General features: G+C 42.1%; 1 protein-coding gene and 1 long non-coding RNA gene across 2 annotated transcripts; both read right to left on the bottom strand.

Moving 5' to 3' along the window:
- Nucleotides 1-5,935: 5,935 nt before the first annotated feature.
- On the bottom strand, nt 5,936-19,116 carry LOC110525943 (uncharacterized). Its single transcript, XM_090239421.1, has 5 exons — nt 18,886-19,116; nt 11,447-11,498; nt 8,262-8,440; nt 7,861-7,943; nt 5,936-6,564 (listed from the first exon to the last, which is right to left on the bottom strand). The coding sequence occupies exons 1-5, from the start codon at nt 19,039-19,041 to the stop codon at nt 6,450-6,452; spliced, it is 585 nt and encodes a 194-aa protein (XP_090095547.1). The 5' UTR covers nt 19,042-19,116; the 3' UTR covers nt 5,936-6,449.
- On the bottom strand, nt 16,388-16,924 carry LOC118965025 (uncharacterized). Its single transcript, XR_016496669.1, has 2 exons — nt 16,799-16,924; nt 16,388-16,631 (listed from the first exon to the last, which is right to left on the bottom strand). It is a non-coding gene; the product is annotated as an uncharacterized LOC118965025 (long non-coding RNA).
- Nucleotides 19,117-26,758: the final 7,642 nt, after the last annotated feature.

Genomic DNA, 26,758 nt, shown 5'->3' with positions numbered 1-26,758 from the left:
TGCAAGAGAAAGGCCATAATGTATTATTCCAGCCCAGGCGCAATTTAGACTTTGGCCACTAAACGGCAGCAGTGTATGTGCAAAGTTTTAGACTGATCCAATGAACCATTGCATATATGTAAAAAAATATTGTATCAAGACTGCCCAAATGTGCTGCCCATATCAGATATGTCTATGTAGGGTTTATGTAGATATGTCTATGTAGATATGTAGGGTTTACTCATTTGATTGTTTAATGAGAACATTTTTACATTTGTAAAAAGGAAATCAAAATATGTGGGGATTGAACTTAAAAACACTTCCCCATATTCACATACCGTACACTAGCCCTGTCTGTGGTCAAACAACTGCTGCTGCTCTCTTTTCACTCCAGTCCTTCTGGTAAATCCTGTATCTGTATGGATATTCGACTATCAGGAGATGAGATATGTTTCTAATTCCTCTCCTTCTAGTCTCCCAGCACCAGAGAGGCTCTACAGTACTCCCTGGTTCCTAACGCTTGAGAGGACGTGCTGATTAAAGAACATTAACTGTTATTTCACACTGAAGTTGTATACTATATATACAAAAGTCTGTGGACGCCCCTTTCAGCCACACCATTTGCTGACAGGTGTATAGAACCGAGCACACAGCCATGCAATCTCCATACACAAACATTGGCAGTAAAATGGCCTCGCTGAAGAGCTCAGTGACTTTCAACGTGGCACAGTCATAGTATGTCACCTTTCCAACAAGTCAGCTCGTCATATTGCCTGCTAGAGCTGCCCCAGTCAACAAGTACTGTTATTGTGAAGTGGAAACGTCTAGGAGCAACAACGGCTCAGCTGCGAAGTGGTAGACCACACAAGCTCACAGAATGGGACCGCCGAGTGCTGAGGCACGCAGCATGTAAAAATCATCTGTCCTCGGTTGCAACACTCACTACCGAGATCTAAACTGCCTCTGGTAGCAACGTCAGCACAATAACTGTTCGTCTGGAGCTTCACAAAATGGGTTTCCATGGCCGAGCAGCTGCACACAAGCCTAAGATCACCATGCGCAATGCCAAGCATCGGGTGGAGTGGTGTAAAGCTCGCCTCCATTGGACCCAGGAGCAGTTAGAACTCGTTCCCTTGAGCGATGAATCACGCTTCACCATCTGGCAGTCCGGTGAATCTGGGTTTGGCGGATGCCAGGAGAATGCTACCTGCTCCAATGCATAGTGCCAACTGTACAGTTTGGTGGATGAGGAATAATGGTCTGGGGCTGTTTTTCATGGTTTGGGCTAGGCCCCTGAGTTCCAGTGAAGTGAAATGTTAAAGCTACAGCATACAATTACATTCCAGACAATTCTGTGCTTGCAACTTTGTAGTGGCAGTTTGGGGAACGCCCTTTCCTATTTCAGCATGACAATTCCCCCGTACACAAAGCGAGGTCCATACAGAAAGGGTTTGTGGAGATTGGTGTAGAAAAACTTGACTGGTCTGCACAGAGCCCTGATCTCAACCCTATCGAACACCTTTGGGATGAGTTGAAACGCCGACTGCGAGCCAGGCCTAATTGCCCAACATCAGTGCCCGACCATTTGCGCTGCATGAGGGAAGTGGTGGTCACACCAGATACTGTCTGGTTTTCTGATCTACACCCCTACCTCGTTTTAAGGTTTCTGTGACCAACAGATGCATATCTGTATTCCCAGTCATGTGAAATACATAGATTAGGGCCCGAATGAATTTATTAATGACTGATTTCCTTAAATGAACTGTAAATCTGAACATGTTGCATGTTGGGTTCATATTTTTTGTTCAGTATATTTACATCATTACAGTATTCAGAAAATAAGATGATTATGTTCACAGGATCCAGCTCTACGGTGGAATGTTTGTGTGTGGGTACATGCGTGGGTGTGTGTGCATGCGTGTGTGGGTGTGTTTTGTTTGTCAACATTGACTCACAGCACACTTAGCCCTTTATAGGCCAGATAGAGGCTGAACACATGAAAGATTAAATCAAATCAAAATTTTATTTGTCACATGCGCTGAATACAACAGGTGTAGTAGACCTTACAGTGAAATGCTTACTTACAGGCCCTTAAGCAACAATGCGGTTTTAAGAAATATAATTGTTAAGTAAAAAAAATAGATAAGTAAAAAAGAACAACTAACAAATAATTAACGAGCAGCAGTAAAATAACAATAGCGAAACTATATACATGGGGTACCGGTACAGTCAATGTGCAGGGGCACAGGTTAGTCGAGGTAGTTGAGGTGATATGTACATGTAGTTAGAGTTAAAGTGACTATGACGGTGGGGATGGTGTTTTTGGGGTCATAGGCAGCATCCTTCTCCTCCAAACATGGTGAGTTGAGTTGATGCCAAAGAGCTCCATTTTGGTCTCATCTGACCACAACACTTTCACCCAGTTGTCCTCTGAAACATTCAGATGTTCATTGGCAAACTTCAAATGGGCATGTATATGTGCTTTCTTGAGCAGGGGGACCTTGCGGGCGCTGCAGGATTTCAGTCCTTCACGGCATAGTGTGTTACCAATTGTTTTCTTGGTGACTATGGTCCCAGCTACCTTGAGATCATTGACAAGATCCTCCTGTGTAGTTCTGGGCTGATTCCTCACCGTTCTCATGATCATTGCAACTCCACGAGGTGAGATCTTGTATGGAGCCCCAGGCCGAGGGAGATTGACAGTTCTTTTGTATTTCTTCCATTTGCGAATAATCGCACTAACTATTGTCACCTTCTCAGCTGCTAGGCAATGGTCTTGAAGCACATTCCAGCCTTGTGTAGGTCTACAATCTTGTCCCTGACATCCTTGGAGAGCTCTTTGGTCTTGCCCATGGTGGAGAGTTTTGAATCTGATTGATTGATTGCTTCTGTGGACAGGTGTCTTTTATACAGGTAACAAACTGAGATTAGGAGCACTCCCTTTAAGAGTGTGCTCCTAATCTCCGCTTGTTACCTGTATTAAAGATACCTGGGAGCCAGAAATCTTTCTGATTGAGAGGGGGTCAAATGCGTATTTCCCCCATTAAAATGCAAATCAATTTATAATTTTTTTTACATGCGTTTTTCTGGATTTTTTTGTTGTTATTTTGTCTCTCACTATTCAAATAAACCTACCATTAAAATTATAGACGGATCATATCTTTGTCAGTGGGCAAACGTACAAAATCAGTAGTTGATCAAATACTTTTTTCCCTCACTGTATATCTCAGATTCACAGTTTGACATTAGCGCTCAGATATTACTCAGAGAAATGACAAACAAGTCTGCAATCCACAAACCCTCAATAACTCAATACTTCTTATTTAATATGAAACTGTGTATACTTTACTCACCAGCTCTCCATCTCCCGGGAACGCCGCATAGCAGAGATAAGACAGATCCAACATCATTTCATAATCTCCATGCATCTCCCTCAAGAGTAAGCTAACTTACTGCACAGAGCCCAGATCTGCCCTCATATTAGCCTGCAACAGAGCTCTCTCTCTCTCTCTCCCTTGCTCATACTCTGTCTCTCTCTCATTAGGACCCTTGAGAGAGGAAGAGAGAGAGAAAGAGGGAGCTGAAATGGCCCTGTCTGGCTGAGCACACTGCTGCTGAGTGCAACCTCGGTCTCAGCCTTCCTCTACACTGACTCCCCCCTCCCTCTCATCTCCCGTGTTTATTAATGTGTGTGTGTGTGTGTGTTTCATTTTGAAACCCCCCCTTTTAAATATTCAGTCTCTCTGACTGCAAAGTCTAATTAGTAGTGAGAAATGGGGAAATGACTTCAGAATATTCTGACCTCCTATACTAAAATTCTTACTAGATAATTGGTAGCTGTAGGATCAAGTGGGATGAAAACGTACATGCAGTATCTACATTCCAATTGAGTTCTACTGGATGAATAACATTTGTCCAAGACTGATATATGTTTAATTTTGATAAGACCATTATTAAAATCGTTTTTTTTTTCAAATCAAGACATATTCAGATTTAGAGATGACATGTAGGATAGGAAAGTGGCAGAGCTGCATGTCACCACAAGTGGCCGACCGAAATAAGACTTCAGATGTTACTCTTCGGTTTTACCAGAGGGTGGTGCTCAGTTCCCACACACAAATGCACACGCACACAACATAGTCCAGACACAAACAACTTGAAAAGTAACAAACTGAGATGAAGAGGAAACCCCTCCATTTGTTAAAGTCATATTTATTGATGCACACCAAAAACGTGGAATGTGGCTGGTGTTGGGAAAAGCTAATCTCTGTCGGTGCTGTAGGGGGTGCTATATTTAGAGATGGAATCCGCATCAGGGAAACAGCGCCACTGTCCGCCCTGGCATCTTTGTTATTGTTTTTGTTTTGTGGATGAAAAGGAGGTGAGAGCTTCGAACAGAGTGCAACATTTCTTTGCAGTACATATTCTGCTGTTCTAATGTGGGTGCAATGTCCGAGAGGGGGGAAAAAAGTGTTCCTTGTTCTAATATCCCAAACGGACTTGGGTATTTACTGCTATTAGTAACTGGTTACCAACATAATTAGAAGAGTAAACAAGTATTTTTGCGTCATACCCGTGGCATATTGTCTGATATGCACATGGCTGAACTACTGTTTCAGCCAATCAGCATCCAGGACTCAAATTACCCGGGTTTATAATTTTCTTCATCCCCTGGTCAACACAGTGCTGTACTTCATTGGCACAGTCACACATTACATAAGTGTGATCAAACAAAGCGATGATTCAGTCCATTCTTAATACAGAGACTATAGCGGAGTGTTAATGTGCTTTTGTGCTCAATATAGGCAGTGTTTACTTGGTCTGTGTTCGTCTGGTAAAACAGTTTTAAAAAACAGATTACTCCACAAAAATGTGTGAAAAGGAGCCATTGAATGCCACCGTCAAGAAATGTAAAAACATATTATACAAAAAGTATACAATGTGACTGAGTTGTTCTTGAGAAAGAATCACACAAAAACAGTGAAACTCTCTAAACTCTACTGTAACTTGATTGAAATATGAAGAACGCTTTGCTTCATGAAAGCCACGTCACAGGTTTTACTACACCACTAATACGAAAGAAAACGGCAGGTGTAGTGCCTTTGATTACTTAGATGTCTCAATCCATCGATGTGATTGGCTAGGTGTCAAAACCAGGCTGTCTGCATATCTCAGGTCCACAACAGACTACTGAGCTAAAGCCTAGGTGCTCATGCTGGGAGCTAAAACAAGTCTTCAGGTGGTTCTAAAACATGTGAGCATGGTTCACCAAACCACCTGCGCGTCACAAATATGTTGTTGAGAATAGTCTTTAACTACATTTGCGGTAGTGTAGAATGGTAATAAGTTTCCAAAAAAACCTGTCAGAGTGTTAGAGTGCAAAACATCGTCTACATTCTGAAGAAATAACACGTTTCAGTCATTAAACCAAAAAAAAGAAATTGTGAGAGGGTGATGCACATTATTAGAACATCACTGTGTATTTTCTCAACCCCATGGTTCTGATAGTGCCACTCGTCTTCATGTCAGCCGGCCTGTTCCTCCACTCTCCCAACTGGAGAGTCTGGAGGTTTCCCCTCTTTCTGACTTTGGAACTAGCGTGCAACTCTGAGGCAGTATGGGAGAGAAAGAGACAAGGTTGAGAAAGAGCATAGAGACATCAGAAGAGAGGGAGAAATAAAGACAGAGAGTGGCAGAAAGTCAAGAGCAGAGAGAGGGTGAGTGAGAGGAAAGGGGAAAGAGAGACAGAGGAAGAGTTAGACAGTCAGAGACAAAGAGAAAGAAAGAAAGAAAGAAAGAGTGACATGTGGGTATGGAGATATTCTGTCAGACAGAGTGTAACCTCGTCCCCATGCTATTGCGCACAGCGCAAATAAGCCTGGGATACCAATGATTCAAAGTTGGCTTTAGTGGGTGTGGGAGTGACCATAGAATTCTACAGTGACCATACTGAGTAAAGTATTTGTCATCATTTAATTTGAGCGAATCACACGACTGCGAGGCGTGACTCCAAATGGAGGCAAGACACGTATGGAAGACATGTACGAGAGAGGGTTAGGGGGAAGGTGCTGTTGGAGATGATTGGTTGGTAGATTAAGCCAATGCCTATGCGCTGGGAGTTTCTCCTGGCCTTTCTATTTGCTAACAAAAGCCAAGTTTGACGCTTTGGTCCAACAGACTCTTCGTGCATTAAGGCGGAAGTGTCTGGGAAGGAGATTAGACAGAGTGTGGTGTAGACTCCTGTCTGCAGCTCTGTGTTGGTTGCTAGGTAACAGCAGTTCTTATAGTCCTCTCCAGGTGGTAGCTAGGTTACACCATTTCACAGTAATCTGTGGATGGTTTCTAGGATACACCAGATAACAGCGTCCTCTTTCTGTTGGTTGCTAGGTTACACCAGATAACAGTGTTCTCTTCCTGTTAGAGCTAGATTACATTGGCTTGCAGAGCCCCCTCCGTGCTGGATGCTATGGTTACACCAGTTCGTCCAGTAGTGTTCCTATGCTGTGGCGCTTTTCTGGGGGTCCTGCGATAGGTTTGTTACACATGGGGCACACACAGCGCACCTCCAGCCATTTCACCAGACACCTGAGAAACACACCAAAATTGTTTAATTTATTAAACATTACAAGTAATTCTAATTGTTGACATCACAAAGGATACTTCTGTAAAAGTCAGTACAATTAACGACATCACAAAGGATAAATATATAATATTGTGACTAAAGTTAGCTAGCTGGCTAATGTTAGCTAGGCTAAGCGTTAGGGGTTAGGGTTAAGGTTACAGTTAAGTTTAGGAGTTAGAGTTAAGGTTAGGGGAAGTGTTAGCTAAAAGGGTTACGTTAGGGTTAGGGGAAGGGTTAGCTAACATGCTAAGTAGTTGAAAAGTTGCTAATTAGCTCAAATTCAAAAGTTCAAAAGTCCGTAATTCAAAAGTCCGTAACGAGTTTAAAATTTGCAACCTTCGGGTTGCTAGACGTTCGCATTATAATCCCCCCCATCCAACAACCCTACTTTCGTTTTTGCCTTAAGTAACCATCTGTCTTATGTAACCATACTAAATGTAACATATAATACTAATTTGAGTGTCCTGGTTTTACATTTACATGTTATGTCTAGTCTATGAGACCAGGCTGCACACAGGGTGCACCTGTAAAATTCAGTGTAATTTATTGCATCACAAATGTTGCAACTAATCATCACAAATGGAATCCCAGAAAAAATAGAGAATAATCTGAGAAATAAAAACAGTGTTTCACATCAAAGGGCTTGAAATGGGATACACTAAAGCAGGGATGGGCAACTTTGACGGCAGTGGGGGCTAAAAAATAACTTATTATGAAGGGCCACAGTTGCTTGCGGATCTGCGTACCCACATCATTTTTAGGATATCTGAGTGAGACTGAGAAACAAAATTAATGCGGGCCCCCCAGCCGGTAATTCGACCATGATAACAAGTTTAGATAGCTGGCCGCTAAACTAACTTAGAAATAAATAAAATGTTAGCTGACATGGGCTAATTTTACTGACTGTAAGTGACTGATATGGGCTAATTTTACTGACTGTAAGTGACTGACATAAGAAGAGAAAAACTGCTGATGCACAACCAAATTTCACCTTGTGTATTCTACTATTCTAACTCAAAACAGTATGTTGAGAGTTCCACATTTTAGGGAAATTGATCCGAGTTGCCCATCCCTGCCCTAAAGCAATCGTTACCAGAGATACCTCTCTAGTCATGCAAGTACTGTCTTCCTGTGACCTGGAAACATTTAATAACGGTTGGTATGTCAGTAAAATCACTCCATTCAAAACCCCCAAGAGCTGTGTGCTGACTGTAGAAATGAATGGATATTGACCTCCTGCCTCCTAATTTGGTACTCACTTCCTGTGAAAGGCATGTTGGCATGGCAACACACCCAGATCGTCTTTGACTTTGAAGTCTTCCAGGCAGACAGCACACGTCTGCTGTGAGAGTGACACGGGCAGAGGAGATAAGAGACAGGATAGGACAGGTTTAGAAAGCAAGAGAGAGAGAGAGAGCAAGAGAATGAGGGGCAGAGAGTGGCGCATGGGAAGAAAGAGGAGACAGAAAAAAGGATAGGTTGAGGCAGAGAGCGAGAGAAAGAGAGAGAGAGAGCGAGAGAGAAAAAAGGGTGAGAGAAGAGAGGTGTCGAGGTTGAGGTGGCACCAGATATGTTTGATTATGTCCCTCTATTAAGATTTAGACAAACCTCATCATACCTATTCACAATCAATAACAAACGGAAGATATACTATTCTTACCCCATGGAGATTCAACTTCTTAGGATCTCCTTTTAAAACAACCTCTCTGTAGCCAAACCTCTCACCATGGGCATGGTGTCGTAGTTTACTGTTGGTGAACAAACCATTTAAAGAGGGTCTACTGTATATCATTAGCAATAGTATTTTGTACAAGCAATCCCAGTCCCCTAGAGACATGCCTCAAATCAATCACTGTGTTATTGGTTGGAGCAGTAAAGGTTCAATCCCACCAGTCGAAAATCAATTACATTGGTTTCCATTTCAAATGATGGTATTGGGCTCCCGAGTGGCACAGCGGTCTAAGGCACTGCATCTCAGTGCTAGAGGCATCACTACAGCCCTGGTTCGATTCCAGGCTGTATCACCACCGGCCGTGATTGGGAGTCCCATAGGGCGGCGCACAATTGGCCCAGAGTCGTCCGGGTTAGGGTTTGGCCGGGGTAGGCCGTCATTGCAAATAAGAATTTGTTCTTAACTGACTTGCCTAGTTAAATAAAGGTTAAATAAATACAAATAAAATCCCTGAATATAGCATTAAGGCCATTCCATCCCACCTAAAGACAACACCCGATTGAAACACTGGCCCATGCATCCTGTGGTTTGACTGTTTGGCTTTACACTCTAGTCATGGCTTTACACTCTAGCCATTAAGGTAAATGAGGTCCTGAGAAATATCTAAGACCCCTCATGCACCCTTTCCCCCAGTTCACTACATGATTTTAGGCCTGGGATAACTCAATGCATATAAAGCAAGTATCCTCACATTGTTGTATATGGCGCAATGTTAGCAGTAATCAACAATAACAATAAACTGATCAAAACAACTACTTTCATGTTTTGCTGGGCTGTATACAAGTGTAAAAAACACAGCCATAACAAGGACCCACAAAATAACCACCATAACAGACACAGTTGTGTGTGTGTGTGGTAAACAATTTGGCTTTGACAATGTGATTCGTTATCGACAGGTAAACATTTACATGGCCATACAGAGAATCACATACCCAGTTTGAATTCTTGTCAGTTCATATTCAAAATGGCAGTTAATTAACAGTCTATCGCTCACACTTTCTCAAGAAGTATTAACGCAGTTTTCATAACACTATCAAAACTTCTCTATTGACTACCCTCTCTCCCTCCCTTTCTCCTCTGATGTATAGAACTACAAACTATACTGAACAAAAATATAAACGCAACATATAAAGTGTCCCATGTTTCATGAGCTGAAATAAAAGATCCCCGAATTTTCCATGCGCACAAAAAGTTTATTTCTCTCAAATGTTGTGCACAAATATACTTTAGTCTTCCACCATTAAACAATACAGAATATACAATACCATTATGTTGAACCCTGCTCTCCTTGCTCCAGTGATGTCAGTCCTTACACTGTGTATTTCCTGTCCTTCGGACACAATCATCCCCTCAGCTTAAAAATCAGAGTTCATTGTCAACAGAATAAAATCTCTCTCTCTCTCTCTCTCTCTCTCTCTCTCTCTCTCTCTCTCTCTCTCTCTCTCTCTCTCTCTCTCTCTCTCTCTCTCTCTCTCTCTCTCTCTCTCTCTCTCTCTCTCTCTCTCTCTCTCTCTCTCTCTCTCTCTCTCTCTCTCTCTCTCTCTCTCTCTCTCTCTCTCTCTCTCTCTCTCTCTCTCTCTCTCTCTCTCTCTCTCTCTCGCGGGGGTGAGAGGTAGGTAAGTGAGACAGAAGGAAGGGGAAGACAGGAGTAACTGTGGGGGAGAGAGGAAGGTTGACCCATGGAGAATGAATAAGACACGGACAGACTGACAGAGAGGTCTTTGTGTGAGCCAGGTCACATGACCCCTGCCTGCAAGTCTGAACTTCATTTCACATCACGCAATAGGCAAATATTCATTCAGCCTAATTGTGTGCAGAATCGTTTTTCAGCAGTTAATCAGGGATTTCATTTTGTTCCTGGAATTGACCTAATTGACCGCTGATATTTCGATTAACTCTTCAACGAAAGAAAACAACAATGAAATCTCTCTCTCTAACCCCCTCTCTCTCTCATAGTACTTCCATGGATTGGAATCAATATCCATGCCTCTTAGCTTCATTTACTCAGAATGAGAGGCGATCCTTAATTTACTGAAAGGCCTGGTGTTTCAGGTTTATTTTCTCCTGTCAGATTACTCGACTCTGCTGGAAGCAATCAATACCAGACACTGTGATGTCTGTCTAATCCTCCACACACACCACACACACTCCCTTACTCACTCACTCACTCACTCACTCACTCACTCACTCGCACACCAGCTCCAGTATCTCCTCTACAGCTGAACTCTAGGTGGACTAGGCTTAGTGTCGTGAACGAGACCAGGTTGATTGTCTTTGTTTTTGGTTAGTCTCGTGGCAATGTTTCTGTATAGTCATAGCAGTCTCATCGTGAGTGGACATGTCAAAGGAGAGTGGAGAATGTTAGGGAACAGTAATGAACTGGAGAGATAATTGTAGGTTGCTCTAGGTCTGAACAGACACTAAGTGACTCATCCAGCCATTATACATTACATCTCTATGAATAATGATGACACACACACACATTATTAACAGAGAATGAGAGCATTTATCATTAGTGTGTGTGTGTGTGTGTGTGTGTGTGTGTGTGTGTGTGTGGAGCGAGAAAGCTGTGAATACAGGGCTAAGGTCTTATTCCTCTGTTTAGGGAATGTATATTAGAAATGGCCCTCTGTGTGTGTGTGTGTGTGTGTGTGTGTGTGTGTGTGTGTGTGTGTGTGTGTGTGTGTGTGTGTGTGTGTGTGTGTGTGTGTGTATGTGTGTAATCAGAGGTTGTTTCATGAAGGGCGGGGTGGTGGGGAGTAAAGTAGAGAGAAATAAAGCTCTTTACAGATAGTGTTCTAGTCTGTGTATTCATATCTGTTCACAGTTGATAACATCACTTGTGTCTCCTCTGCAGACTTGAATATGGGTCATATATGAATGCCTCTCTGTGTGTGTGTGTCTGTGTGTCTGTGTGTGTGTGTGTGTGTGTGTGTGTACACACTAACTAAATGACTGTTTTATGAGCGGAGCCCCCCATGACCAATGACCTATTTTGCCACTCTCCAGAGGCACCCCATTGCCATGGCACCAGAGCCAGCGGATGCAGAGGGAACCTCATTCTAAAACTGTCCCCCTGCTCCAACAATCCAGAACTACTCCTCTATTCTAACATTCTAAATCTAGAACTGTGCCCTTGTTGGCCCCTAATGTCCTCACTCTGAACTGAGCGGATTTCTCAATGAGCCATAAGTGTGCAAGACACCATTAACATTTTCATAAACGGGGTACTGGGTAGTACATTGAATGAGAGGTTTAAGAACTACACTGACACCAAGTCTGTACCGCTGCCCCCTTCTAAATCAAAGCTTCTATCCAAGTATTAATCAGCTCATATGAACACAAGCACTCATCTGTGCTGCCGGTTTTCAAGAAAAAATAAACGGATGACAACAAACACCAATAACCAAACGCAGGTCGGTCTGTGTAGAGGAAACGTCAGACACTATACAGACACACGCATAGACACATGGTGGATGCCAAAGTTCCATCCTCTGGACCTGCTCTTAGAAATCTTACGATCATAACTATTCTCATTTAGGGGGCATGTTAGAATTTCTATACCAGCTGTATACAGTCACATATTTCATTTACTGATGGTGAATACTAGTGGCTATGTGTAACGGTATCAGCCAATTTAATAGCATGTGTTTCTTTCTGTATCCTATTGTATGTAACATGTTGTGCACAGATGCATTGTAGGCCTGTCGTTGTATGTCATTCTAATCTCCTGACCTACAGAATGAGGATATACTAGCCTCTGTGCCAGTCTGTTTCCACTTCCAGCTCCTTTGTCATTGTCATGTTATTATGGCTCTGGAGATCCAGTACTAGTCTGGATGATCCCAAACTCAACATCATCTGACTTCTCTCTTGCTGTGTACCCCGTGTGGAGCTCTTACTGAGTGTGGGGATTCGCCTCCAGGAATTCAATCAGTAAATGTCATGAAAAGTCATGTCAAGTCCATGGGAAACAACTCTGATATTGTCAGGAGTGTTTGGCATGATATTCAGAGCAGACCAAACAAGCCTGACATACATTTTATTAGTGTGCACCCTGATGGAGCCTTTACACGAGAATCATGGAAAAATATTTTTTTTTTTAAATGGTCAACTAGGCATTGACATTCAGTCCAAGTCAAGATATCTCAGAATAACATGTGCACACCAATATATAGTTGTATATTTGATAAATGATAAAAATTAGAAAGCTAATTTTATGTAAAAAATGTAATAATACTTGAACTAGCCAAACACTGGACGGACCACTGAGAGTCTGAAGAAAAGGTGTGAATTCCAAGCATCTTCATTCTCCAACCAAACCACTTTGAATTTCACCACAGTTATTTCTTAAAACATCAAGGAGATTACATGAAAGTTGCAGCGCTATGGCAAGGATCATGAACAAGCAAGCAAACAGCATTAATAAGAAAGCAATTAGATTACATGACAAATAATAAAGGGGTTAATTATTGAAAAAGCAATAGCATGTCAAACCCAACTTGAGTGGCCCCCTAAGAGCTTTAGTCGATAGCAAGTGCACTGCATAAATATAATGAGTGTGTGAATAAATAATTGATGGATAGATTAAACATGTAAAATGACTACCAGTTTAGAGCTGCAATATTTAACCTTTTGTGGGACCTGACCAAATACACATAGAAATCTGCGTTATAGATCAGTCATTCCAGTGGAGGCTCCTCAGAGAAGGAATGGGAGGACCATCCCCCTCAGTGAATTTCATACAATTTTTAATTGTAAAACATTTAAAAAATATACTAAATATAATCACCACTAAATAATTGATTAAAACACATTATTTTGCAAAGAAGGTCTTCAGTAGCCTCAACAGCACTCTGTAGAGTTGCGCCATGGTGTAGCCAGAGGACAGCTAGATTCTGTCCTCCTCTGGATACATTGACTTCAATACACCCCCCCTTCCATAGACTTACACAGTAACTTCCGGAGGACGTCCTCCAACCTATCAGAGCTCTTTCAGCATAAACTGACATGTTGTCTACCCAATCAGTTTCAGAGAATTAATCTAGTACTGAAAGCATAAACTACAGCTAGCTAGCACTGCAGTGTATACCATGTGGTGAATAGTTGACTCAGAGAAAGACAATAGTTGAACAGCTTTAAACAAACAAATTTCTTCCAAAGAGTAGAGACAAGAGAGAAAGTCATTTTTTTCCACTTTCACTTACTTAGCTAGCAAATGCAGCTAGCTAGTTTAGCCTACTGAAACACCCTGCTCAAATAGATGGATGCTATGTTAGCTAACTAGCTGGCTATGACTTTCCAACACAACACTTGAGCTCTTCCAATTCAAGGTAAGCTAATGTATTGCCACCGGGGCCCGCTGGTGTAACTGCTTATTGACTGTATACTAACGTTACTGCAAGATTGTAGCAGGTTTACTAGCATGTCTGTTATATTAGCTATGCTGACTATGACGTTACTTTATCAAATATGGTGACAATGATGTAGGCTGTGTGTAGCGGTTTGGCTTGAAACATAGTTTTTTTTTACCTGGTCACATACAGCTGATGTGTTGTGCATCAAAGTCCACCAGTGAAAGTAGGAGGTGAGAGGAGGAGAGTGCATAGATGCGACAAGGAATACAACATGGCTGCTAGGAAAGTGAACTGTGTTTACGCTTGATCAGGGGTGTATTCATTCTGCCGATTCTAGTAAAAAAAAAAATGTAAACAGAAGCAAACGGAACAAAACAGGGATAAAAATACCTGAATTTGTCCAATAAAAACTTGTTTGCAACTGTTGGACTAATGATTACACCCTATATCAGAAGGGAAGGGAGAGCGCATCTACACAGTTCCTGGGAACAGTGTAACTTCTTCTAGCTAGCTAACTGCTGTTTGATTTGACAGGAAACTAAACTAGTTTTAATCCCAGGGTTGAGCTGGTGCGTAGCAGCTAATTTTTGTATGACATGTGTTTGTAGAATGTTACATCCCCTATTGACTGAGGTGAATGAAACTACAGCAACAAGGTTGGAGTACATTTTTTTCAGTTTTCATTGCGTAGAAATGCAGTAAATTACCTTAAATTTTATACAATTTCCATCACTTTGCCATACAATAGGTTTAGCTGAAATGGCGCCCCTGCATGTAGGCTAATTCATTTTAATTTTAATTCAATTCCAGTTCAATTAAATAGGCTAACAGTGATTTATCCTTCAGGAATTGGATATATATTGCCAAGCGTCTTCAATCTGACACAGCATCTGTGGAGCGGAAAACACTGGATCACTTATTCCTACCCCCCCCCCCCCCCCCCCAAACGCGATAGACATCAAGATGGTCCAATCGCTACATGCCCTGGTCCGGTTGGGAACCACGGTTGGAACCCCGTCTGTTGGTGTCGTTGTGTTGTGACGGGATCGAAGCAATGTCATAAGATTGTGTGAGAAGGTTGCAATCATAACATTAAGATAAATTACTGCCGACAGCAATCTCATGACAAAGTACACAAACCACCATGCAGTGAGTGAAGTTCTGAGGCTAGGGCTTCATATAGCCTACAGGAAAATCATATTTTCATGCGGTGCAATTAAGCAGATATTACAAAAGTGAAATAAAAAAATAACCATTTCCATAGACACTTCTGAAACTAAACTAAAACTAAAAAGAAGAAACGTCCTCTCACTGTCAACTGCGTTTATTTTCAGCAAACTTAACATGTGTAAATATTTGTATGAACATAAAAAGATTCAACAACTGAAACATAAACTGAACAAGTTCCACAGACATGTGACTAACAGAAATGAAATAATGTGTCCCTGAACAAAGGGGGGACAAAATCAAAAGTAACAGTATCTGGTGTGGCCACCAGCTGCATTAAGTACTGCAGTGCATCTCCTCATGGACTGCAATAGATTTGCCAGTTCTTTCTGTGAGATGTTATCCCACTCTCACCAAGGCATCTGCAAATTCCGATCCAACAGGTCCCAGACGTACTCGATGGGATTGAGATCCAGGCTTTTTGCTGGCCATGGCAGAACACTGACATTCATGTCTCGCAGGAAATCATGCACAGAACGAGCAGTATGGCTGGTGGCATTGTCATGCTGTCAGGATGAGCCTTGCGGAAGGGTACCACATGAGGGAGGAGGATGTCTTCCCTGTAACACACAGCATTGAGATTGCCTCCAATGACAACAAGCTCAGTCCGATGATGCTGTGACACACCGCCCCAGACCATGACGGACCCTCCACCTCCAAATCGATCCCGCTCCAGAGTACAGGCCTCGGTGTAACGCTCATTACTTTGACGATAAACGCGAATCCGACCATCACCCCTGGTGAGACAAAACCGTGGCTCATCAGTGAAGAGCACTTTTTGTCAGTCCTGTCTGGTCCAGCGACGGTGGGTTTGTGCCCAAAGGCGACGTTGTTGCCGGTGATGTCTGGTGAGGACCTGCCTTTACAACAGGCCTACAAGCCTGTAGTCCAGCCTCTCTCAGCCTATTGCGGACAGTCTGAGCACTGATGGAGGAATTGTGCGTTCCTGGTGTAACTCGGGCAGTTGTTGTTGCCATCCTGTACCTGTCCCGCAGGTGTGATGTTCGGATGTACTGATCCTGTGCAGGTGTTGTTAGACGTGGTCTTCCACTGCGAGGATGATCAGCTGTCTGTCCTGTCTCCCTGTAGCTCTGTCTTTGGCGTGTCACAGTATGGACATTGCAATTTATTGCCCTGGCCACATCTGCAGTCTTCATGCCCCCTTGCAGCATGCCTAAGGCACATTCACGCAGATGAGCAGGGACCCTGGGCATCTTTCTTTTGGTGTTTTTCAGTCAGTAGAAAGGCCTCTTTAGTGTCCTAAGTTTTCATAACTGTGACCTTAATTGTCTACCGTCTATAAGCTGTTAGTGTCTTAACGACCGTTCCACAGGTGCATGTTCATTCATTGTTTATGGTTCCTTGAACAAGCATGGGAAACAGTGTTTAAACCCTTTACAATGAAGATCTGTGAAGTTATTCGAATTTTTACGAATTATCCTTGAAAGACAGGGTCCTGAAAAAGGGACGTTTCTTTTTTTGCTGAGTTTAGATATGAATATGTCACAGCCTATAATTAGTGCACATTGTAAACTTCTCATAACATCCCATAACATTTAGATTAATGGTACAGTTGTGAGGGCAGAACAACAACATCTCAGAAGTAGATCTGCTCTTATCCAGTGAAGTTGCCAGGGTAGGTTGGTGTGAAGTTGTATATGAGCGACATGGCACCTTCCTCAGGCTGGTCGAGTGTGATGCAAATTTCTCCTGCCTTTAACATAGAATAGAACTTTATTGTGCATCGAAAGGCAAAAATGTTGCAATTTACTATACCTCACAAGATAACACTACACAATCGTGAAATAACATGTGCAATACACTGTATTTGGCTGACTTGAAGGAAACAAAGATTCAACTTCATTAGGTGTGATTATCCACCTTCATTGAAGGAGGAGGCATCGCGTACAGCTTCTGAGGAGTGGGGGAAGTTTAGGTTGGGGTCCCACTGGAAACAGTTAACGCCAGGATGCCACTGGATCGCATAGAATGGGTAAGTTCTCCCTGGAAGAAACACACTCCAAACTCAACACAGGAGTTCACATTACCTTACGACCAATTTAGACGTTCATCCATGTTTCTCAAACGTCAAATTTCAAAGTGTTTAAGGTTAAGTTTAGGCACTAACTTGAGGTTAGGCATTGACTCCGCATGGTTAAGGTAAGTGTTAAGATTTGGGATAAGCTTAAAACAAAAATATCAAAAACAACTTTCTATTGCTGGATTGAAACTTGCAACCTTTGGAATCAGAAGCAGATGCTTACGACCATCCGCCATCCCCATCCACAATGCCAGAGCAAAACCGAAACCTATTTGAAGGTAACAGCGCTCACTGTTGCCCCTAGTGGCAGGATTCGACATCATCACCCGACGTCCTCAGACATAGATGTACATCAAATACTGATTTGTATCACAGGTGACCTGGCTGCTTATGCTGATTCCTTTAGATGTCCTTCCTGGTGACCCATTAGAGCAATAATGTTATTACACTATGTTGGGGATTAATCAGAATAGTTGGGTAACATAGATAAGATGTTTTATTTTTATTGCATACTTATGTGAGATATGTCATTAGAATGTCTAATTTTGGATAATACTGTTGGCCGGTTGCAGTTATCTGTTCTCTGTCAGGGTTCAGTTACTTGGGCCCCGGAGAGGGGAGAGGTCAAGCTTGTCTTCATATGTAAACATATATTTTAAACCATGTGAATGGATGATTGGGGGGGGGACCAATTATCTCTTGGCTCCACAATGTCTGTGTGCCAGTCACCGTGTCTCTGTGAGCTTGTCCAGAATGGGAGTGTCTAAAATGACAATTGATATATATCCTAATGTCTTGGTACTATGTTGTACCAAGAACGAGAAGTAGAACCTCGTTTTAGGAGAGCAAACTGAACGATAATTTATAGCTAATGCTGTCTGGCTATGGAATACTCCTCTCTCAAGTGAAGTCTTCCTTTGTAATGTTCCTAAGATCTGTTAGTCGTCATGTGAGTTGAGATGGGTGTGTCTTGGCTATAAATGATACTAAGAACTGTTTTGTAAGGACTCTCAGAGAATTAATTTATAGACACTGAATTGATCTGAGAGTCACAGGGTTGTGATGGAGCTCATATAATTAAAGATGGACTTTATGATAACTCTGACTTGTGTGTGGTTTGCTCTCATGATTTGGTAAATACAGGAAATTTCCACTACAACTATTATAAAACTATTATAATATTGTGATACTAACAATTACTTTGTGCAGCATAGTTCGTACAGATTATGCAGCCCACATTGATTTACATTGCTTTATCTAAAAAAACAACTATGTATGATCTGTTAAAGGCCTATTTAAAAAACTGTAGTTGTACTTGTAGTTGATTCCCTTCCATGGTTGAGACAAAGATGGCACCATTCTTAGCCTTGTTTGTGGGACAAGAAATGTTGCAGGTTCTCATTTTCCTTGAATGTCTGTAAGAAAAGGCCATAAGCAAGGGAGTTGATAGTCAAAACCAGTCATATTGTATTCAAAAGAGATATTAAGAAAAATTATTAATTTAAAGTCTGATTACACCTTCATGGTCACTCCAAAATGGTGAACGTTCTCTGTTAAAGCTTCTTGGGATAATTCCTACCTGACATCACAGGGGAACCCCTTGTACATTCGACTGGAATGGGCCTCCGCGGGGAAAGGGGAACGAGACATTCAAATATAGTTTTTTAATTGCAACCATGGGGAGAGAATTCATCAGTCCTCTCGAATCAGCCCAGAAGAAGCATAAATGCACTTTATGAAGATGGAAACTGTTTTGCAATGAGTGTTGGGAGTTGTCAGGGTATAGTTTAACTCAAGAGCTTCACTGAAATTCTGTCTTGATCAGAAGCATCTCTAAAACTTGAAACTTGAAGCTTGTATTCTCTGCCCTCTAGTGGTGGATTTTAGAATGTGTAGTATGTGGAAGTCTTCAGACCCAGTCCCAAACCGTATCCTTGACCTTATTCCTAGAACTTGACTCCCCTATAGAGGTGTGAAAGGACTGGGCCATACCTGTGGTGAGGTTCAGGGGCAGGGCCATCTTCTCAGCTGTGGTTTTGGTCAGCAGGTTCTCTATGGCCATCAGAAAAGTCAACGGCTGCATCCACAGACAATCTCCTTCCTCATTGGTCTGAAACAAGAGAACACATAAGTATATTAAAGAGTGTTTGGAGCATGTAAGATGTTTACTGATGGTAAACAGACAGACAATCAAAATGGACAAAGAGGCAAAAAGAGCATTAGAAGACAAGCCAGCTTTGCTCAGCAGCGCCTCTGACATGTAAAAGATCTCTGCCACCCTGGCAAAGTCTGACATCTACAGATTTTATGAACCTCCGATGAACAGCAGGCTGCAGGATAGATCAATCCAATGTTTTTTTCACCTTTATTTAACCAGGTAGGCCAGTTGAGAACAAGTTCTCATTTACAACTGCGACCTGGCAAGACAAAGCAAAGCATTGTGGGAAAAACAACACAATGGAGTTACACAATGGAATAAACAATCGTACAGTCAATAACACAATAGAAAAATCTGTATGCAGTGTGTGCAAATTAAGTAAGGAGGTAAGGCAATAAAATAGGACAATAGTGGAGAAGTAATTACAATTGAGCAATTTACAATGGAGTGATATATGTGCAGATGAGGATGTGCAAGTAGATATACTGTTGTGCAAAAGAGCAGAAAAACAAATATGGGGATGAGGTAAGTAGTTGGTTGGCTGGATGGGCTATTTACAGATGGGCTGTGCACAGCTGCAGCGATCGGTAAGCTGCTCTGACAGCTGACGCTTAAAGTTAGTGAGGGAGATATGCCTCCAACTTCAGTGATTTTTGCAATTCATTATAGTCATTGGCAGCAGAGAACTGGAAGGAAAGGCAACCAAAGGAGGTGTTGACTTTGGTAATGACCAGTGAGATATACTTGCTGGAGAGTCGGCCCAGAATTGAACCCTGTGGCACCCCCATAGAGACTGCCAGAGGTCCGGAAAACAGGCCCTCAAATTTGACACTCTGAACTCTAACATTTCGGGTCTAGATTGCCTCCTCCTTTGAAGAGGGGGATGACCGTGGCTGCTTTCCAATCTTTAGGAATCTCAGACGATACGAAAGATCCTTCTATATCAGATACATTTGGTTTGCAATCACATAAAAACAAAATACAGGATATTTCTACTTGTTGGAGAGGAGAACAGGCACTGATGGAAAGCTGTAAAGGTTAAGTTTTGAGAAATCACATTTTGGATGATCAGCCATGCACAGCTACGGGCTGCTAATGTTCAACCAGTTATTTTGATGTAATATTGGTATAGACGTCTTGGGAGACAAAGTTCGGGGTACAAAATGGCCGAATTCCTCTTTGTGGTTTCAACAGTGAGTATGAATGCATATAACTTTATATTGGTGGAAGTAGAGTGGTGCCTGATGGGCACCACTCTACGTCCCCCTGACTCTGTATACTTCAAATCAAAAATACAATTGTATTGGTGGCAACACATATTTTGCAGATGTTATTGTGGGTGTAGCAAAATGTTTATGTTCCTAGCTCTAACAGTACAGTAATACCTAACAATAGACGGGAAAAAAAGGAATCAAGAAATATTAGAACGAGCAATGTCAGAATATAAATATACACTGGTATACAAAACATTAAGGACACCTGCTCTTTATATGACAGACGGACCAGGTGAAAGTTATGATCCCTTACTGATGTCACTTGTTAAATCCACTTCAAATCAGTGTAGATAAAGGGGAGGATACAGGTTAAAGAAGGATTTGTAAGCCTTGCGACAATTGAGACATGGATTGTGTATGTGTGCCATTCAGGGGGTGAATGGGCAAGGCAAAAGATTTAAGTTCCTTTGAATGGGGTATGGTAGTAGGTGCCCGGTGCACCGGTTTGTGTCAAGAACTACAATGCTGCTGGATTGCTCAAGCTCAACAGTTTCCTGTATATGTCAAAAATGGTCCACCACACAAAGGACATTCAGTCAACTTGATACAACTGTGGGACGCATTGAAATCAACATGGGCCAGCATCCCTGTGGAACGCTTTCGACACCTTGTAGAGTCCGTGCCGCAAAGAATTGAAGCTGCTCTGAGGGCAAAAGGTGGGGCTGCAACTCAATATTAGGAAGGTGTTTGGTATACTTAGTATACACTCAGTGGACAGTTTTTTAGGTATACCCATCTAGTACAGGATACTTTGCCTCCAGAATTTCCTTAAATTCTTTGGGGAATTCTACAAGGTGTCGGAAAAGTTCCACAGGGATGTTGGTCCATGTTGAAGCGATGGCAGATTGGATGGCAGTACATTCATGCTGTGAGCAGTCCTTTCCATCTCTTCCCAAAGATCTGCTATTGGGTTGAGGTCTGGGGAATGCGCAGGCCACTCAAGTAAACTGAAATCGCTGTCATGTTCCAGGCAATGTTTCTCCCCTCCTTAATTGTCCAGGGTTGGTGACCGCTTCTTCTTGTTTATACCAGATAGGGGTGGAACCCGATGTGGTTGTCTGCTGCAATACCCGACCCAAGCCCGATCGGCCCCGACATTATCCATAGGGTTAGGACCGGGTAGGGCCTGTTTTTCATCAATAACTAGGGTATGGTCAGGGCTTGGGTATCACTAAATTGTTCATAAACATTTTGAAGCTGAGCCATTTGCTCGTGCTCTGCTACGCAGTACAGTCATATCTGACTAAGATCATAACATTGTGTCAAACGAGCTTCAACCTCGTCAAATATAAGACAGGAGAGATTATTTCAAAGAAAATAATAAGGTTCCTTGAATTTTGTCGGAGTTGAGTGACGAAAAGTAGCTAACAGCTCTCTCGTCTCTTTATTGAGCAGAGCAGCCCAAGCGGAGCCATTGCTATGGATACTCACAGACTCAGGGCCGCCATTAGCTGCTCCTCTCCAACAGAGGAAGTTATTTTTGATTTCGGTCATTCCAGGTCTTACATTTAGCAGAAGCAAATTGGGCCTGGGTAGGGTAGGGCCTGAACCTTGCGGGCATGCCCGTAAAGGGCTCTAATATGAAGTGGGTAAAACAGTATGTAAACATTATTAAAGTGACCAGTTCTCAATGACTATGTACATAGGGCAGCAGTCTCTAAAGTGCAGAGCTGAATACCGGGTGGTAGCCAGCTAGTAACAGTGACTAAAGTTCAGGGCAGGGTACAGGTTGTCAGTGATGTGCACGCCGAGGAACTTGAAGCTTTTCACCCTCTCTTTCATATTTTTATTGACTTCCCTATAAGACAGATTTCTCAGACCTCCAAACCATCAGTGATGTCTCAGAGCTCTAAAGGGAGGTTCAACTGTTCTGCCTTTTGCTATGGAACCCTGACTTGTTCATCAGTCGTGTTTTTGACTCTCACTCTACTGCATCTGCTGTCTCGACCTCTGAATGACCCCGCTGGTCATCTATGATCGTTTGAACATCTTGAAGAACAATCTGGCCTTAATGGCCATGTATTATCTCCACCTGGTACAGCCATCAGAGCCTGGTTCCTGTCCAAGTTTCTGCCTTTCTAGGGAGTTTTTCCTAGCCACAGTGCATTGCTTGCTGAATGGGTTTTTTAGGTTGAGTTTCTGTAAAGCACTTTGTGACATCTACTGATATAAAAATGGCTTTATAAATATATTTGATTAAAATTTGATTAATGTACAAATAATTCTACAGCCAGACAGTGTTAGGAAAATAATAACTTTATCTGCTGAACTTTGAATACTGGGATCTATACTGCACAGAACTATAAACACAACAAGCAACAATGTCAAAGATTTTACTGAGTTACATATGAGGAAATCAGACAACTTAAATAAATTCATTAGGCCCTAATCTATAGAGTTCACATGACTGGGAATACAGATATGCATCTGTTGGTCACAGATACCTTAAAAGAAATGGGCCTCACAATGAGCCTGAGGATCTCGTTACAGTATTTCTGTGCATACAAATTGCCATCGATAAAATACAATTGTGTTCGTTGTCCGTAGCTTATGTCTGCCCATACCATAACCTTACCACCACAGTGGGGCACTCTGTTCACAACGTTGACATCAGCAAACCGCTCACCCACACAACGCCATACTCGTGGTCTGTGGTTGTGAGGCCAGTTGGACTTACTGCCAAATTGTCTAAGATGACGTTGGAGGCGGCTTATGGTAGAGAAATGAACATTCAATTCTCTGGCAACATCTATGGTGGACATTCCTGCCGTCAGCATGCCAATTGCACGCTCCCTTAAAACTTGAGACATCTGGCCTTTTATTGTCCCCAGCACAAGGTGCACATGTGTAATGATCATGCTGTTTAATCAGCTTCTTGATATGCCATACTTGTCAGGTGGATGTATTATCTTGGCAAAGGAGAAATTCTCATTAACAGGGATGTAAAATTAGTGCACAAAATTTGAGAGAGAATTTGAGAGAAATAAGCTTTTTGTACATATGGAACATTTCTTGGATCTTTTATTTCAGCTCATGAAACACTTTACATGTTGCGTTTATATTTTTTGTTTAGTGTAGAATGCAAGTCTCCATTACATACCCTATACCAACAATGTTGACAATGTTGAAAGGTTTATGACCCACTGCTCAAATAGAATAAAAGAGAACCTGATATAATCAGAGACTTCTAGGTGTTGGAAGTTTTGCGGAGGTAGCCATACAGTTTGGTGTTGAAGTTGGCGAGCTGTCTGAGGAAGCTTCTGTTGGAGATTACACCATTGTTGTCCTTCACGGCACAGATGGCATCCACTGGGTGGATGTTTCAGCCTCGGGTTCTGTTTCAGCATCAGGTAGGCCAGAACCAGGGTGGCTGAACGGCTCACCTCAACCGCACCGTGCACCAGCACTATATCTCAGGGAAAGATGGGATAGAGAGCAGTGGAGGCTCCTTAGAGGAAGGGGAGGACCATCCTCAGTGAGTTTCATAAAAATACATGTAAAACATTATATTTAGCTTTATCTTCAAATAAGTTTTTTAATCACGTCACCAAATAACTGATTAAAACACACTATTTTGCAAAGGTCTTCAGTAACCTCCTCAGAACTCTGTAGGTTAGCACCATGGTGTAGCCGGAGGACAGCTAGCTTCCGTCCTCCTCTGGGTACATTAACTTCAACACAAAACCTAGGATGCTCACTGTTCTCACCCCCTTCCATAGACTTACACAGATATTATGACAACTTTTGGAGGACGTCCTCCAATCTATCAGAGTTCTTGCAGCATGAACTGACATATTGTCCACCCATTGAAAGGATCAGAGAATGAATCTAGCTAGCTGGCTATGACTATCCAACACAACACTGGAACTCTTCCAAATCAAGGTAAACTTCTGGTTTTACTAATTTATTGCCACCGGGGCCCGCCGGTGTAACTGCTTATGCATTAGTAAACCCGCTACAATCCTGCAGTAACGAGAGGGAAGAGTTGATATGAGTGCGCATGCGAGAAGGAATACAACGTGGCTGCTATGAAAGTGAACTGTGTTTACGCTTGATCAGGGGTGTATTCATTACTCTGATTCTGTTGAAAAAACATTTCTTATAAGGAACAAAACAGGGATAAACCTACCTGAATTTGTCCAATAGAAACTGTTGGACTAATGATTACACCCTATATCAGCTAGATGCAGGCAAGAGTGTGCACGGCAGTATTGAATGTCACCGTCAGTCCATGTGTCTATCACCTCAAATTTGTCTCTCAACCTGTGTGCACCTACGTTGTAAACTTACATTCATAGGCTAGGTTATAGCAACCTCATGATGTGTATAGGGAAAATGTTAGTATCATGTAGTAGCCTAAACCTCTCTCTATTACATTGAACTGGGTGAATGGAATATGAATGACAGTCATCCAATATGCTTTAATATAAATAAGGTCATGCTCATTAAAAAAAAATCTTCCTCCATCTTAAATGGAATCTACCGCCACTGGTAGAAGGTAGAAAGGGGGAGGGGGAGAGGGGAGAAAGAACATGGATTTTGCACACTAAGCACAGTGTGTTAACTTCTCCTCTGGAAACTTTTGCCTCCTTTTAGTTTGACCTTTCAGTGCATTGCAGATAGAAATGTCATGTTGGCGAAGGAAACAACTCTTTAATGTACATTTCATCATACACTTGGCCATATCACACTTACTATACAGGCATTCCCCAATGTAACAACTTCTTACTCTGTAACAAGCTAGTACTTACAATGATAGATGGAGTATCACTATTGAACTCACTAATTTTGCAACGTTTCACTTTGCTGAACCCGGAGGGCCCAGTGTGTGAATTCAGCGCAGTCTGGAAGTTGACAATCATGTAAAATATACAGGAGTTGTGGGCCTCGATGCCAAGGTACTTGATGTTCTTGCCCTGGTATGTCTCCGCCCCTTCTCGTCATTTACTGTGGTCTGCGTTCAAGACATGGGTAACACGATGGTTTGCCAGCTGGGTGACGTTCATAGCACTGTCCTTATGAAAACCACAAGTTTCAAGTTTATTAAAAAACATATTGCACAACTATGAAAATACTGTAGATATTTATACATGTTGAGGACAGGTCTAGAATAAACAAATAAATACGGTCTACAATGGACAAGTCATATCCAGGGCTGTGTAGAAACTCAAAGTTCTGGACACTGAAGCCTGGAGTTGATGCTAGATCTATATAGAGATTGCCAGTTATTTGCTCTTCTACAATCTGATATTAATACAGAATTCACACTGCTGACGTCCACTTTGGGAACAGTGACCAGATTGGCCTATGCACTTTCACGATACATAACTCTGCTTTAGAGTGCATGTTACTTTAGGGCCCAAGCGCTTAAAAAAAGATTTACATTCCGCTCTCCTCACACCTGAGCCTTGTCCAAAACATGCCTTGGATTAATCTTTGTGGATCAATTCTTGTCCATTTTTCCTGACCATATTTTCCAGTCAACAAATATAAAAAGGACAGGTATTGTCACTGCACTTACTGGTCTCCAATGTAAAGTCTGCCCCACACTTTGTCTGCATGGGTGAGGATGGCTTTCCCAGTGAAGCGCAGTCGTTCAATGTATGTCGTTCTGTCCTTGATATGTTCTTGTCTATTGATTTTCTGTATTGTCATTCTGTATTGTTTCATGTTTTGTGTGGACCCTAGAAAGAGTAGCTGCTGCTTTCGCAACAGCTAATGGGGATCCTAATAAAATACCAAAACACTGCCAGCCCTGGTGAAAGGTCAATCTCCACCTAACGAGGAGGGTGTCTGTCGTTCCAGGACAGGTGGAGTTGAGGTCAAATCTTTTTGTTTAGCTTTTAAAGTAAATTACAAATCTCTGCTACAATACCTCAATAGGTTATGTAGAAATCCAGTTTTTCAAAGTGGTTTGAAGCCCGGTCTGACAGTTTTCGTTGTAGCTGCTGCCACCTTTCAGTGGAACTGGTTTTGGAAAGGGTAGTGTAAGGCTAAGCTAATCGTTAGAACCATAGGCTCCTATGGTTAAGATTAACTTAGCCTTAAAATGCTTTTGCGAAACTGGGCCCTTGTCTATCACCATGCAAGGGACGCAGACTGCCTACTGTACATCTCCATACTTTAAAGCAGCAAAACTATTGATTGTAGATTAGTTTCAAAGGAATCCTGAAAAGTGTAGGAATTAATAAAGTTGGTTTGCTTCAGTGAGTCTTCAAAGCCTTCTGACACCGTCCCACAAATCAAATTCAATGAGTGTTCAAAAATACTCAGCGAGAACATATGCGTTCACACCTATTTAAAAAGATCTGAATGCTAGTTATCAGGCAATGATATGTGCGCGGACATACACAGCAGTCTCAACCTCA

This window comes from Oncorhynchus mykiss, chromosome 6 (genome assembly GCF_057628025.1).
Source record: "Oncorhynchus mykiss isolate SJ-2025 chromosome 6, ASM5762802v1, whole genome shotgun sequence".
In the NCBI taxonomy this organism is placed as follows: Eukaryota; Metazoa; Chordata; class Actinopteri; order Salmoniformes; family Salmonidae; genus Oncorhynchus; species Oncorhynchus mykiss.
The sequence above is the reverse complement of the archived record's forward strand: the minus strand, read 5'-3'. Positions and strand labels throughout refer to the sequence as shown.